Source organism: Pelophylax lessonae (assembly GCF_965119305.1).
Source record: "Pelophylax lessonae genome assembly, chromosome: 8".
Classification (NCBI taxonomy): Eukaryota; Metazoa; Chordata; class Amphibia; order Anura; family Ranidae; genus Pelophylax; species Pelophylax lessonae.
The window spans coordinates 195,970,678-195,984,949 of record NC_138775.1 but is presented as its reverse complement, the minus strand read 5'-3'; the positions used below and the strand labels follow the sequence as shown (position 1 = coordinate 195,984,949).

General features: G+C 40.6%; 1 protein-coding gene across 1 annotated transcript in view; it reads left to right on the top strand.

Moving 5' to 3' along the window:
- The window catches only part of BRDT (bromodomain testis associated), a gene marked incomplete at its 3' end in the record, with an annotated part of 211,867 nt that overhangs the window by 75,376 nt on the left and 122,219 nt on the right, over positions 1-14,272 (top strand). The window contains exons 4-7 of the mRNA XM_082265438.1: positions 4,183-4,548; positions 8,458-8,586; positions 11,591-11,758; positions 12,576-12,754. Coding sequence (XP_082121564.1) covers positions 4,183-4,548; positions 8,458-8,586; positions 11,591-11,758; positions 12,576-12,754 — 842 coding nt within the window. The remainder of the gene's footprint in view (positions 1-4,182; positions 4,549-8,457; positions 8,587-11,590; positions 11,759-12,575; positions 12,755-14,272) is intronic.

Here is a 14,272-nt window from a genome sequence, read left to right as displayed (position 1 = left end):
TTACCCGGTGTAAAATCATCTTTCACAGTATACAAAAATATTGGGCTATTTGGGCTACATTGGGCTTATTGCTTGCTTTTCATTCATAAGTGTATTTCTTCCAAAATAATTGAATTTGAAAGACCGCTGCGCAAATACCGTGTCACATAACATATTGCAACAATTGGAAAATTTTATTCTCTAGGGTCTCTGCTAAAATATTATATTTATGTTTGGGGGTTCTAAGTAATTTTCTAGCAAAAAATACAGATTTAAACTTTTTTTTTTTTTCCTAGTACAAGGAATGTAAACGAATCTCCTATTTTACCTTTTTTAGAGCAAAAGCTAAACATTTTTTTGGATCTTTTGCTTAAAAAAAAAATGGTATACTTCACCCTGGACCGGTTATGACCTTGCTCCGGTCTTCCAAGGCCATAGAGGCGATCAAAGCAGATATACTCTATGATCGCCCGTGTGACCAGCTGGTGGGAACGTCGAAACGTTTCTCGGGTGATCCGGCGGAAATGCAGCTTCTGAAAGAGTTCATGAGCTGTATAGAATGCTTTCAAGAGACAGCTAGACACTGGCTGAAAAAAATGATACCGGGGTTATGGCTGATATCTTCAGCCATCATCCTGGTAAATCGCTTGTAAACCACAACGTATATATAGAGATTGCAAGTGGTTAAAACGCTCTAAATGCCAATCAAAGCCCCTGTTACTAAATAAAATGGTTAGCTTATAGTCCTGTTTACACATTTAATATATATTAATATAATTGTGTGTGTGTGTGTGTGTGTGTGTGTGTGTGTGTGTGTATATATGAATGTATATGTTCATATACACACTGTGTTTTAGAAAAATGTTTGTGATTGTGAAGATCAGGGTGACTGTAAAGCTATGCCTGGGAGCAGGCCTGGACTGGGACAAAAAATAGGCCTAGGTATTTTTAAACCAAGCAACCCATTTTTTTTAAGCCAAAACCTTACTGTGGGAAAAGATCCAATACCCCTGTGGGCTAATTGGAAGGTGGCAGAACAGCACAGCACCAGAGAAGAATAAAGACTGTATGTTGCTACACCCATAGTGTATTCTAAGCACATTGTGTATCCTACGTGATGTGCGTAGCCTAATGCATACTTTATTCCTCCTCTGACAGGCTGCCTAAGCTACTAGCCTATTTTCCCTCCCCGAACGCCAGCATCTCTATTGAAAATTAAAGGATTACAAGTACCATCATGAACCCTTGAGATCCAAGGATGCCTTCTCCTCCCCTTTCTATCCCTCCTCCCCTTTCTATCCCTCTGAGGGTGTCCTCCGTCATTCAGCACCAGCTCAGCTGCCATCCTCTGTCCCTGTGTCTCTGTCCAACTCCCTCATGACAGTCCAACAGGTTCCACCACCGGCCTCACCTCAGACACAATCCACTTCCCTTCCCTTTCTGAACAGGGGGCTGCTGCTGCAGAGGCTGAGGGAGGTGGGTTGAGCTGAGCACTAGGAGGAGGAAATTGCATCCTCCTCTGCTCTGAATGCTTTGACCTCCTCTCCCTGCATTGTGATGTTACTGGTTGCTAGACGCATTTGCCCCCCCCAACCCAGTCTGCCCCTGACATGCGGCCCAACACACCAGCAAATGCTTGGTGTGCCCTATGGCCAGCCCGGCCCTGCCTGAGAGGCAAACTCCACCTACTGGACCTTTTTCATTGTAGGAACAGATTTATCCTAGGTAAATTGTGTGTTGTAGTACCATAGTTATAGGTGGACGCGGTAAGAGGTAGGTTTTCACAAGATTACATGGTTTATTTTTTTACATCTTCACGTTTCCTTCATTTGGGGCTTTTTGTGTTTGGTCAAAAGACCTCGCACAGCTGCAAAAGAAGTTGATGCTGCAAAACCTCCACCTGCAGATGCTGTAATCCCAGGTCTAGACATGAGTAGGTAGCTACTGTGTATAATGCCCAGCATGTGTCTCTGGCTGCAGATCCTATTCTGGTCGAAGATTGTTTGAATAGTAAAGTATCTCCACTATCACCTACCCAACATTTCGTAGTTCTAATAGCCTAGGGAAAAGTACCCTCCATCCCCGTCCTTCCCTAGTGAAGAGGATATTAACCAGTCGCTGACCGCCTACAGTATATATACTGCGGCAGTCTGGTTCCTACAGGCAAAGCGACGTGGGTCTACGTTGCTTGCCTGAAGGTTGCTAGGGGGCAATCGTCAGCGGAGAAGCTGATGCGGGTATCAGGCGGCTCCGATTGCTGCCTGGCACCCTCTTCCCAATGAAAGAGGACGATGGTCGGCTGTTGTAAACACAGCCGACCGTCCTTCTCCCTGAAATGATCAGAGCTCATGTGATCCTGCTATGTAGGATCGTATGTCTCTGTGATCATTTCACAAGCCCAACCCCCCCACAGTTAGAATCGCTCCCCTAGGGTCACATTTAACCCCTTGATCACCTATACTGTTAACCCCTTCCCTGCCAGTGTCATTATTACAGTAACAGTGCATATGTTTAGCACTGATTATTGTAGTAATACCCCCAAAAGTGTCAAAAATCTGTCCGCCGCAATGTCGCAGTCCGGCAAAAAATCGCAGATCGCCACCGTTACTAGTAAAAAAAAAAAACATTAAAAATTAAATAAAAAAAATCCATTAAAAATGATCTAAATCTTTCCCATAGTTAGTAGACACGATAACTTTTGCGCAAACCTATTTATGCTTATTGCGATTTTTTTTCTTAACGAAAATATGTAGCGGAAAACAAATTGGCCTAAAATATTAAATTTTGATTTTTAATTTTTTTTTTTTTTTTTTGAGAATGTCATATAGCAGAATGGGAAAAAAAATTTTTTTTCTTTTTTTTTTTTTTTTTTTTTTTTCAAAATTGTCAAATCAAATACCACAAAAGAAAGCTCTATTTGTCGGTATCGCATGACCACGCAATTGTCCGTTAAAGTAACCCAGTGCCAAATCGCAAAATAGGACCTGGTCATTAACCACTTAAGCCCCGGAAGATTTTACCCCCATTCCGACCAGGGGGTATTTTGCGATTCGGCACTGCGTGACTTTAACGGACAATTGCGCGGTCGTGCGACGCTGTACCTAAACGAATTTGGCGTCCTTTTTTTCCCACAAACAGAGCTTTCTTTTGGTGGTATTTGATCACCTGTGCGATTTTTTGATCACGCGCTATAAACAAAAAAAGAGCGTCAATTTTGCAAAAATAGCAATATTTTTCACATTTTTTTATATGAAATTCCCCAAAAAAAAATTAAAAAATCAAAATTTTTTTACTTTTTCGGCCAATTTGTTTTATGCTACCTATGTTTGGTAAAAAAAATCGCAAAAAGCGTATTTTGATTGGTTTGCGCAAAAGTTATCGCGTTTACTAACAAAGGGAAAGATTTCTGTCATTTTTGTTGTTTTTTTTTTTTTTAACGTGTAATGGCGGCGATCTGCGATTTTTTTTTTTGCGGTACTGCGACATTGGGGCGGACAGATCGGACCCTTGACTGACATTTTTGACACTTTTGGGGTTACCAGTGACATTTCTACAGTAATCAGTGCTATATATATGCACTGTTACTGTAAAAATACACTGGTAGTGAAGGGGTTAACTTTATTTGGGAGGGAGGGGCTGTGTGTATCCCTAGGGGCGTGCTTTCTACTGTGATTGGCTGGGGCTTGAGCTGTATGGACACTGATCAACGGATCTACATACTAGATCCGAGTGATCAGTATCCTAACAGCAAGGAGAATGACAGGCAGCTTGTTTACACAGGCTGCCTGACATTCTCCCTCTCCCCCGCCGATCGCCGAGTGACCGGCGGACATCGGGTCCGCCGGTCACACGCGCGGGGGGGGTCCGTGACCACGCGGGAGCGGGAGCGCGCCTCCGGGGGCGCGCGCTCGCTCCCTAGACCCTCACAAGCTAGTGACGTAGCCCTACGTCACTTTGCCTGTGAGGGGCTGACTGCCGGCGTAGACGTAGTCGGCAAGTGGTTAAGGGGGCAAATCCTTCCGGTCTTAAAGTGGTTAATTCATCTTCAACCTGATAGTCTCAAGCTAGCGTTTCCAGTAACCAGTAGTGTGTGTTTGAAACACTGTCCATATGTTAAACATATCAGCACATGATCATATCTAATTTTGCGCCCTTGTACGTGCTTTAGGGTTGGCAAAATGGTTAATGTTCTTTTATTTCTAGGTTAACAAGGGCATTAAAAGGAAAGCAGATACCACTACACCTGCTGTATCAGTCATTGCAAAGAGCTGCGAGTCTTTTCCCACTATTCAAAAACCAAAGCAGACCGATCCACCCCCAAGAACAGATGACACATTTGCAGACACTTCAAGCAAAGATGTTCCAGATTCTCAACAAAAAATTGAATCCATCAACTTTAATCAATCAAGCGAACAACTGAAACACTGCAATAGCATTTTAAATGAGTTGATGTCGAAAAAGCATGCAAGCTATGCTTGGCCTCTCTACAAGCCTGCTGATTCTTCAGTGCTGTCCTTTCCAGGTTCAGGTGACCTTGTTGACTGTCCAATGGATTTGACAACTATCAGAGTAAGTTCGTCATGCAAATTCACTGTTCTCTTTTTTAAATACTGGGAAGTACTTAAGCATACAATGAAAATGAGAAACTTGGCAAAATTAAAAGGAATGGCAAACTTTTATGTGCATATATTGTAAAGTTTTTACATGATGTGTAATAAGAACATCTAATTTTGCTGCATCTTAATAGTAGGATTAGATGGTCATATTCAAATATAAGTAAAAAACTTGTTACCACCTTTCCTTGCTTTGTAGAGAAATTAATATGAAATCCAAGACTTGACATTTTTGTAAAATTGTAAAAAATATTATACACTACTGTGCAAAATTATTTTTTAGGCAGGTTTAAAAAGATGCTGTACATTTTAATAATGATTTTAGATATAGAAGTGTTAGGAGTTTATTTTTATCAATTAACAAAATGGAAAGTAAATGAACAGAAGAGAAATTCAAATCAAATTTTAATATTTGTTTTGACCACCCTTTTACCTTCAATACAGCACCAACTCTTCAGTTCTTCTAGGTACACTTGCACACGGGTTTTGAAGGAACTTGGCAGGTAGGTTGTTCCAAACATCTTGAAGAACTAACCCACAGATCTTCTGTGGATGTAGGATGCAACAAATCTTTGTCTCTTCATGTAATCCCAGACAGACTCGATGTTGATCAGGGCTCTGTGGGGGGCCAAACCATCACTTTAGGGGCTCCTTGTTCTTTATGCTAAAGATAGTTCTTAGGGGCATTGTCAAAAAATGACATGCCACATGTGGCATAGGAGGGGGGGAGGAATGCTTAAAGCGGAACATCTCCTTTGTAGGTGAAGCTCCGCTTTAATGTCTTCTACATTGTGGGTTGATTCATGTAATTCTGCATTTCCTAAGGATGTACTGTAGGTAAGTGTTTAAATGTATCATTTGTAGCGTTGCACTTGGTGTTTACAGTGTTTGTATTCTTTGTATCAGAGTATAGTGTCAGCTCTTGATTTTTTTTTTTTTTTCTTGCCATCCACTAAATGGAAGATAACCTAGTTACTTAAGCACTGTGTATCCTAAGGAATTAGCATATTTTGTATTTCGATGATGCTGATCTACTGCCCGCACAACGCGTGTTGGTATCACTGTTTGTAGTCTATATCAGGAGTGTACCTGGCTGGGTGAAATGCAGGAGCATGATTGGTAGAAAAGTAGGAAGTGCCTGAACAAGGACCTTCATAGGAGGATTGCCCTTGGGTGGTTTAGTGGATACGCAGTTGGCTAAAGGATAGATATCAGAGTGTGGTTGTAAATCGGGTTACTTCAGAACAGAAATCGGCCACTACTAATGCACCGTAAGGCTCTGTAGCAGGTCCAGTTCTGTCTATTCTGTTTATAGCGCTGTCCCAGCAGGGCCTGCTTAATAGTTACTTGACGGGCTCCCCTGATTACCAGCACAAGGTTACCTTGAGATATAGTCCATGAATCCCTCCTTGCTTCTGATGGCTCGTCACACAAATAAACAGTCTAGGGGTGTAGGTTTTTTGGTGTTTGTATTTGGGAGAAGGGAAAAGTGGGATACTCCAACTGAACTATTCACACTGGTTGAGGACTTCTATCTTCAGGACTTCTATCTTCAGTTGGAAACAGCTAGGCTGCTTTATCCAAACTGCCACAAGTGTAGAAAGGGTTAAGTCTCTTGCTCTCTTTACTCTCTGACAAGATGACTTTGTGGATGATAACTTATCTTCAGCACACTCTCACTAGCATCCCCTTTCAACTGATACCCTACCACTGACTATCCTAGGAGCAGGGGTGCCCCCCCCCTCCAGGTCGGGCCCCTTCACACAAGATTATGTACTCACTGTAATGCAGAGACAGATCCTCCAGTGTCTCCCCTCTGTCAGCTTCTCTAAGCCTCTAGGTTCAGTTCCTCACTGCTACTCTCCAGGCCCCCTGAGGCCTCATCATACCTCTACAGAGGAGGAGGCAGCCCCCCCCCTGCTTCCGGGACTCCGCTATCCAGAAGAAAGACCTCAAGCTCCTAGCTTTCATACAGTATCCCGACATGCACCAAGGCACTTTCCCTCTGCCAATCATCATTCAGGACTGTATCAAAAGCCCATGCACCCATTCATAAGGTTTCCTTCCACTGTCCAACATGCCTCCCTATTTGGCCAGTGTAAAACACTCTCTAGACAGAATGAGTTGCATCCTGAGCACAATGAGCAGACCTCACTAACAGATCCTGCTCTGTGGTAGTCAGGGAACAGTATATATTTACCTGCAGCTCTTCTGGTAAGCAGACAGAGCTCAAACCATACTTTCTCACTAGCACCTACCTAGGAGGGTGCTACATGTTTACAAGTGATATAACTTAAGGTCTGGTGGGTATGGTATGTCTTCTTTTTTTTTTTTTCTCTTTTTTTTTTTTTGTTCAATAGGGTTGATATCCTGGAGGTATCTTTTAACATGGACAACTGTCTAGCATTAATGAAGGATTGGTTAAAACAGTGGAGACAGCAGGTCAATGCTTCTAAATGTACAATCGGAAACCTAAGGAAAAATAATCCCTTGATAAATTACAGTATAGTATTTGACAGAAATACAGGGTAAAAGGATTTGGGGGGATTTCAGATGATTGCAAAATCAGCAAGCAGTGTGGCTGGATATTGGCAAAAGCAAATGGAATTCTAGAATGCATCACTTGAGGGATCACAAGCAGGAGGAAAGAGGCCCTAAAATACCCTATATAAATCTTCAGTTAGACCTCACTTAGAATGCTGTGTCCAGTTATGGAGACCTCATTTACAGCAGATATAAAAAAGCTAGAACACGTCCAGATATGGGCAACAAAAATAATGAAAGGTCTGGTGGATAAAACCTAACCAAAGAAACCAAATATGTACAGTTCTTGGAAAGAAAGGAAAGTAAAAGACCTCATTGCATGCATAATAGGGCAGTATTTTTTCAATATGAAGCCAAGTTTAAGAGCACAGGTACATGACCGGAAAACAGCAGGAGGAAATTTCAAGACTAATCTTAGCAAGTAAACTTTTACCTAAAGAGTTATTGATGCTTAGATTAGCAGAGATAGTGAGTCAGTAAACGGTGAATTTAAAAATGACTGGGACAGACCTAGAGCTGTAATCACGTAAAAAAAAAAAAAAAAAAATGGAACAGACTTGATAAGACCACTTGGTTCTTCTATCACTCTCCTTGTTTCTCATCTGGTAGAGCTTGTATGATGTTCTAGTAATTAGAAAACTGTAGATATACAAGGTAACAATCTGCTGGATCACGCACACTGCTGAAGAACCATAGTGGCTATATTTCTAAAATGAATTCAGCTTAAAAAAAAAGTTACTAGAAGGCACTTCTGTTAGATATGTCTCTAGCCACCTAGTGTTTACTTTAAATAGAGCATTACCCTAAAGCCTCTTTCACACTTGTGCGACCTGAAGCAATACCTGTCTAATCTTGAGGTCTATGGACCAAGTCGCATCAAAGTCGGACCAAAGTATTGCAAGGACTATGTTGAAGTCGCACAGATATGAAATTATGGGGTACGACTTATTATGCAAATTTGAAGTCCCAAGTCGCAGGACGAGTCACACAAAAGTGAATGGGGCCTAAAAGGGAAGTTTAGCCTTTCCTAATTCTCACTCCTTTTTGGGTAGCTGGTACTTATGTCTGGCAAATACCTGCTCCCACTTTAACTTTTACCGCCTAGGTGATTTGAGCAGAAGTTCGCCCACAACCAACAGCCCCCCAGTATTTGTAGCAGCTGAATTTAAAAAAAAAAAAAAAAAAACTTTTTTTCCCTTTTACCTGCTCAAAAACCTCTTTAAAATATTATTTTATACTTTTTAAGGGGATTTATGGAAAATAACACTGTTTTCTTTCCTTTTTTTTTTTTATTTAATCATCCTGTGCTTTTTATATTCAGGATAAAATGGAAAATGGACAATACAAAGATACCCGTGAGTTTGCATCTGATGTTCGCTTAATGTTTGCCAACTGTTATAAGTGCAATCCTCCAGACAGTGAAGTGGTTAGCATGGCTCGAAAATTGCAGGTATGCGATCAGGTTTCTGTGTAACTATTGTTAATAAAAGAAATATTGTACTCCTATACCACCCCCTTGTGCTTCCTATGATGTCTTCACATTTCACATTTTTGTGGAGTTTTTTTTTTAGTTTAGAACATATGCACCAAGTGTTTTCTGTCTGAAAGTAATGTTTTTGTTGAGCCTAATGGCTCATTCACAAAAGCAGCAGTGTAGAGTTGAATTTACACCTGCGAATGCACCCTCACTGCAATTGAATGCAAGAACTCAAGCGGGGGGCTCCTGCAGCTAATCGCCAACACTCATGTAATAATCTCTCATGTAGCGAACACGCGAGTGATCAGCTCTGGATGCAGTTAGTCTGTATCCAGCACCTGTACATCCTGTGCAGCAAAAAAAACACCCCTCACCTTGGTGTACGCTTACGTACACCCCTGTGAATAGGTCCAAATGGTCCTAAATAAAAGAAACTAGAAGTTTCTCTGAACTTTACTGCGTCATCAGCAAGCACACCAAAATCTTACCGCTCTCATACTGTATATGACCCCACCTGTATAATTCCTCTCAGCAAGGACACTCATTTCTCCAGGCACCGTAAGGAGAGCCAAGGGAGCAAACAAAAGCGTGAGCATAAAAAAAAAAAACTGAAGCAGTTATTCACTTCATGAAAACGGTGTATCGAATTGTACAAAAACCTTCTGTGATATGGTGATGATGCCCTGTAAATGTTATGACAAACCATATGTACATGATACAAAGCCCTAATAGAGAATGCTGGAAGAAATACGTAATGAAAAAAGATCTTTTGGGCTACAATGGTCTATCGTGTTTATATTTGGTGTATATAATCCACCATTTTACATTTTTATGAACGTTCTTTCTGTTTTTTTATTTAGTTATTGTGGAATGGGGACACCTGTACCCACTTTAGTCTGCATCCACTCATTTAACTCTTTTGCTGTCAGGGCCATTTTTTTGCATCTTTTTACACACCTGTTAAATGTAAATTTTAGGCCCGAAGATTGGGGTGTGTGTTTTTTTTTTTTTTTTTTTGTGTTTTTTCTTGATCAGCCTCATCCCTGGCCACAGCAGCCTGGAAGTGACGTAGTCAACGTTGCTCCCCGTTTTTTTTTTTTTGTTTTTTTTGTGTTTTTTTTTTTTTTTTTTTTTAAAGATAGGACCAGTTTGTAGGTAGCAATAATTTGCACAACTATGTGGCTTCATAATATCTAGGTCTGGAGGCAAAACACAGTGCCAAGTAATATTTAACGACCACAATGAGAGTTACATTATGTAAGTCAAGTGTGCTGAAGTGGAGTTTCACAGCAGGAAGTTAGTGGAATGCAAATCTGGAGAAAATGCTGAATTCCTTTTGGAGGTGTTGAAAGTACTTAATGTCTCCCTAAAGTTTTTTTTCTGATGTAACATTTTTATACCATTAGTGATGCATTATGACAAAGTTTGGACCGTTAAAATTTTGGCCAATGATTAAAACAAAAGGGGGATTATTTGGGGAATGGTCCACTTTTTTGGGGGGAAAACATTTTAATTACATATAGGAACAGTAGCCAACTTAGAATTTTGCTTCTTTAGTAGATATTGACATTTTATGTAGCGCACTCTCTAAAGAGCTGATCATGAATTTGGTCCTATTTCCCCCTTTAGGGTATAAACAGCCAGGTGCACAGCAGTTTCTTCACCCCACTGGCTCAGAAAACCGTCCAGTGGTTCTTTTTAGGGGTTTTATTGGAACAATTACCTTGGACAGTGGGAGGGAGCATGGGATACCCCGATACAGAAAACAGAACAACTTAAGGTCTCCTCCGTTTCTGTCTGCACATCACAAACTTTGTCTCTCACAGGAATCCTAAAGCTGCTGGTGACTTGTACTCCCCTCAGGAGTTAAAAGCTACACAGTCCTATCCCTCCAGTGTTTGGGGTAATCCACTCGAATAGCCACAGGATCACTGGTTGCCTCCTGCTGATATCCACCAAACTCTTTCTAGTGAGGGAGCTGTAGACTCACACCCGCATAGGACAGTTGAACTCTTTCCTACCAACTTCCTCCTGGCTCTCTCCAGTGAGCTTCCTCCTGTGCCAACTTAATCCCTGGCCACGGATCTATGCATAGGCCCCCCAAGCCTAGTTGGGACCTTGGTGTCTTCCGCAAAGCTTTCTCAAAAATCCTGCACCTGGGGGCAGAGCCCCTGCAAAGGGATCTTCTTTTGTGGGCCTGGACCCAGAAACACTCCACCTTCTGCCCAGGCCTGAGACTCTTTATGGGCTTTTGCCCCCTTTTGAGTGCACATCCCCAGGGATTGGCTGGAGTCCCATAAATATTCAGTCCTCCTGCCCTGCTATCCCTCCCACTATACTTCTAGAACCCTCTAGAAGATCAGGGGAAGTAACAGAGCAATGGCATGTGAAACACTGAGCAGACCCACGCAATCTAACCCCCGCTCCACTGATTAATGTAGGCTGCTGGGTAAATTTAGTTTATTTCCTCTAAACTAGGAGGGTGCTACATTTAATAGTGAAAACAACCATGTCAAGTAAATTATTTTCCGAATTGTGCTGCAGTGTAATAGGCTTGGAAATTGGGGAACGCCATCCCCACCAACTGTTCTGGTAACTGGTGGTTCTTGGGGTTCTTTTTTTTTTTTTTTTTTAAGTTTTTTTTAAGGTTTGTCCTTTTCCAACTAAAGAAGTAGATGGTATTAAATAACAGTGCTGGAGGTATTGTGCTTTGTGGCATTTTGGGAAAAAGATCATTTTTAAAAGGTTGACCCTACACCTTATGTTCTGGGAAAGATCCATTCATTGGCTCGTCTTGTTCTAAAGATCTTCTAATCTGTTACAGGATATTGGCTTTGTGATTTTAAGGGGAATTGTATTTTGAAATGAGAGGATGCATTTAATAGAGCCTCAGTTCAGGGAGAACAGTAAAGACTTTTCTCAGTTCACCTGAAATGCTCTTTAACATTTTAATGGGTATTTGTGGATTTAATTTCAGGATGTTTTTGAGACCTTATTTGCAAAAATCCCAGATGAACCTGTAGATGTTACTACTCAAAATTCATACAAGACATCTTCTAGTGAAAGCAGCAGTACAAGTTCCTCTTCTTCTTCTTCTGATTCTGAAGCTGAGAGGTCACGACAGCTGGCCCTTTTGCAAGAGCAGGTAAATGTGTGGGTGGCTGGGTTCCCTTTTAAACTGGACATGTAAAATTTGGACAACAAAACTAGTAGGATGCCTGGGTAAAATACCAGCTACAATACATAGTTGAAAAAACCATATTACTCAAATTCAAATAATTTTAAAGATGTACTGTAGAGCCATAAGCAAACTCTAGGGTGTGCAAATCACCAGATTCACTTTTAAGAAAAACATTGTGAAGTGTACTAAAAAAAAAACGTAACGTTAACAGAATTGTAGTTGCCTAAACCTGCACTGGAATTTGGGCAAACACTTCTATTCACTTCTATCACTTCGTTCATACTATCATTGCAGGATTAGTGGGGATCAGTGCTTCTGCATTGTACGTGAGGATATCCACAAGAGGGGCTTGCTGCCCTGTAATCATTGTTCAGAGACTAGCAAGAAAAGGGACATCTGGAGACCAGTTGTCCCAAGAAAAGTAATGCTGTTAAAGCCTCTTCTTCATCAGCTAAGGAAGTACAAAAAATATTTTTTTTAATGCAGCCCAGAGTTAGGCTTTCATACATAGGGTGTAGGTTCAATGACACTGGGCATCATTTAACACAAGAAGACTGGAGCTGAGTGAGTCTAAGGGGAAGAGCAACAGAAGCCAAGTGCTCTTCTTCTTCTTTTTTTTTTTTTTTCCCCCAAGGGAAAAAATAAAGCTGAATTTGAACATTAAAGTAGCTGAGAGGTTCTTTTAAATTTCATATTCTTAGTAGGGTGTTGTAACAAATCAATTTGTGTGTCTTCATATATCTATACTAACAAACACCTTAACTGCTTTGCTTCTTATAAGCTGAAAATGGTTCAAGAGCAACTTAAGACTTTAACCAAAGGAGCTGTTCCAAAGAAGAAGTTAAAAAACCAAAAGAGAGAGAAAAAAAATAAAGGCAAGAAAAAACGAAAGATAATGAAGGACCGCCAAAAAGCAAAAAAGAAAAGGAAACGCAAGGAAGTAAAGAAGAAATCTGTAAAGTAAGGCATTGTTTACTTCAGCCTAGCATGTTACATGAGAATTCATCTTATAAATATTAATATCTGCTTTTGCATGTGTTTCTTTAAAATGTACACATGATGGAAAGAAGAATAATTTTAGTTGATTACTGACTGGTTCAAACACTGATAATAAAGTAAATGAAATGGAAGCTGGTGCCCTATCTCTAGAGCAAATAATAAAAAAATGTGATAATCACAAAAACCTAAGTGATAATACTAAGTACAACCATGCATAGCTGATCACTTAGGCTTTTTACACATGAAAAAATACACCTAAAGATGCAATAAAAGTCAGCTGTTTCAAAAATAACATATGTGATAATATAAGTGAACATGCATAAAAAATATACAGTGAGAAATTTCAAAAAGCCATAACCCAAAGTCCCCCCCCCCCCCCAAAAAAAAGCTCTGTTGTGGGTTATTTCAGATCAGTCCCAAATATTGTGGAGGGCTGGATGTTCGAAAGTCCTCAAAGCACTGCATGCATAACCCTCGTGCTCAAAAATATATAAATGGCCGCTTACCATACCTAAGCGGTCAAAAAAGCATATATGAAGTGCTCAGCTGAACGGCATCGGTCTGTATCACCCGCTCTGTGGACTTTGGATGGCCAAGGGCTCGCAGCACATGGATGTGAATGGAGATAAAAGGAGGGCAAATAGTGCATTACCTTTTAAAAATACCTTTAAGAATTTATTAAAAAAGAGTCACACTTACAGAAATAGGCTTGAATCTAGCACAAAATCTCGTGGTGGCACGGCCGCCTGCAGTATGGACCGTGCGCGCTGACGACACAGCTGGCTCTGCCCGATGCGTTTCCCTTCAGAAGGCGTCAACTGGGATTGGAGCATGAGGGTGATGCATGCAGCACTTTCAGGACTTTCAAAAAGCACCTTTCCAGCTCTCCACAATATTTGGGACTGATTTGAAAAAACCCATGTTTTTTGTATGGGACTTTGTTATGGAATTTTGAATTTTTTCACTAATTTTTATCAAATATGTTATTTTTGGAAAGCTGATTTTTATTGCATCGTTGGGTGTATTTTCTTTTTCATATGTAAAAAGTGATCAGCTATGCATGGTTGTACTTAGCATTATCACTTACGTGTTTGATTTTTTTTTTTTTTTTTTTTAAATCACATTTTTTTTATTTTCTCTAGAGAGCACGCCAGTTTCCACTTCACCTAGTTTCATCTCCCGGTATTCAGGGAGTCCTTGTTGCAGAAATCTCCAAGATTGGCTAGCGCATCCTCTATCATATTTTTCCTCTGATAATAAAGTGGTTCTAAAGCCAACATTCCCTACATTAAAGTGAAAAGGGTTTTAGGACTTGCTGTGTCCCCCCTCTTTCCCTCTGAACGTTTCACTGCTTGTTCAACTCAATTGCTCATTAGGGATTCACCGTGGTGGAGGAGTTTCTACTTTTGCACAGCACTTAACTTGGGAGTGATATACATTACAATACAAGTTATGTGACTATTACATTCATGATTCTAT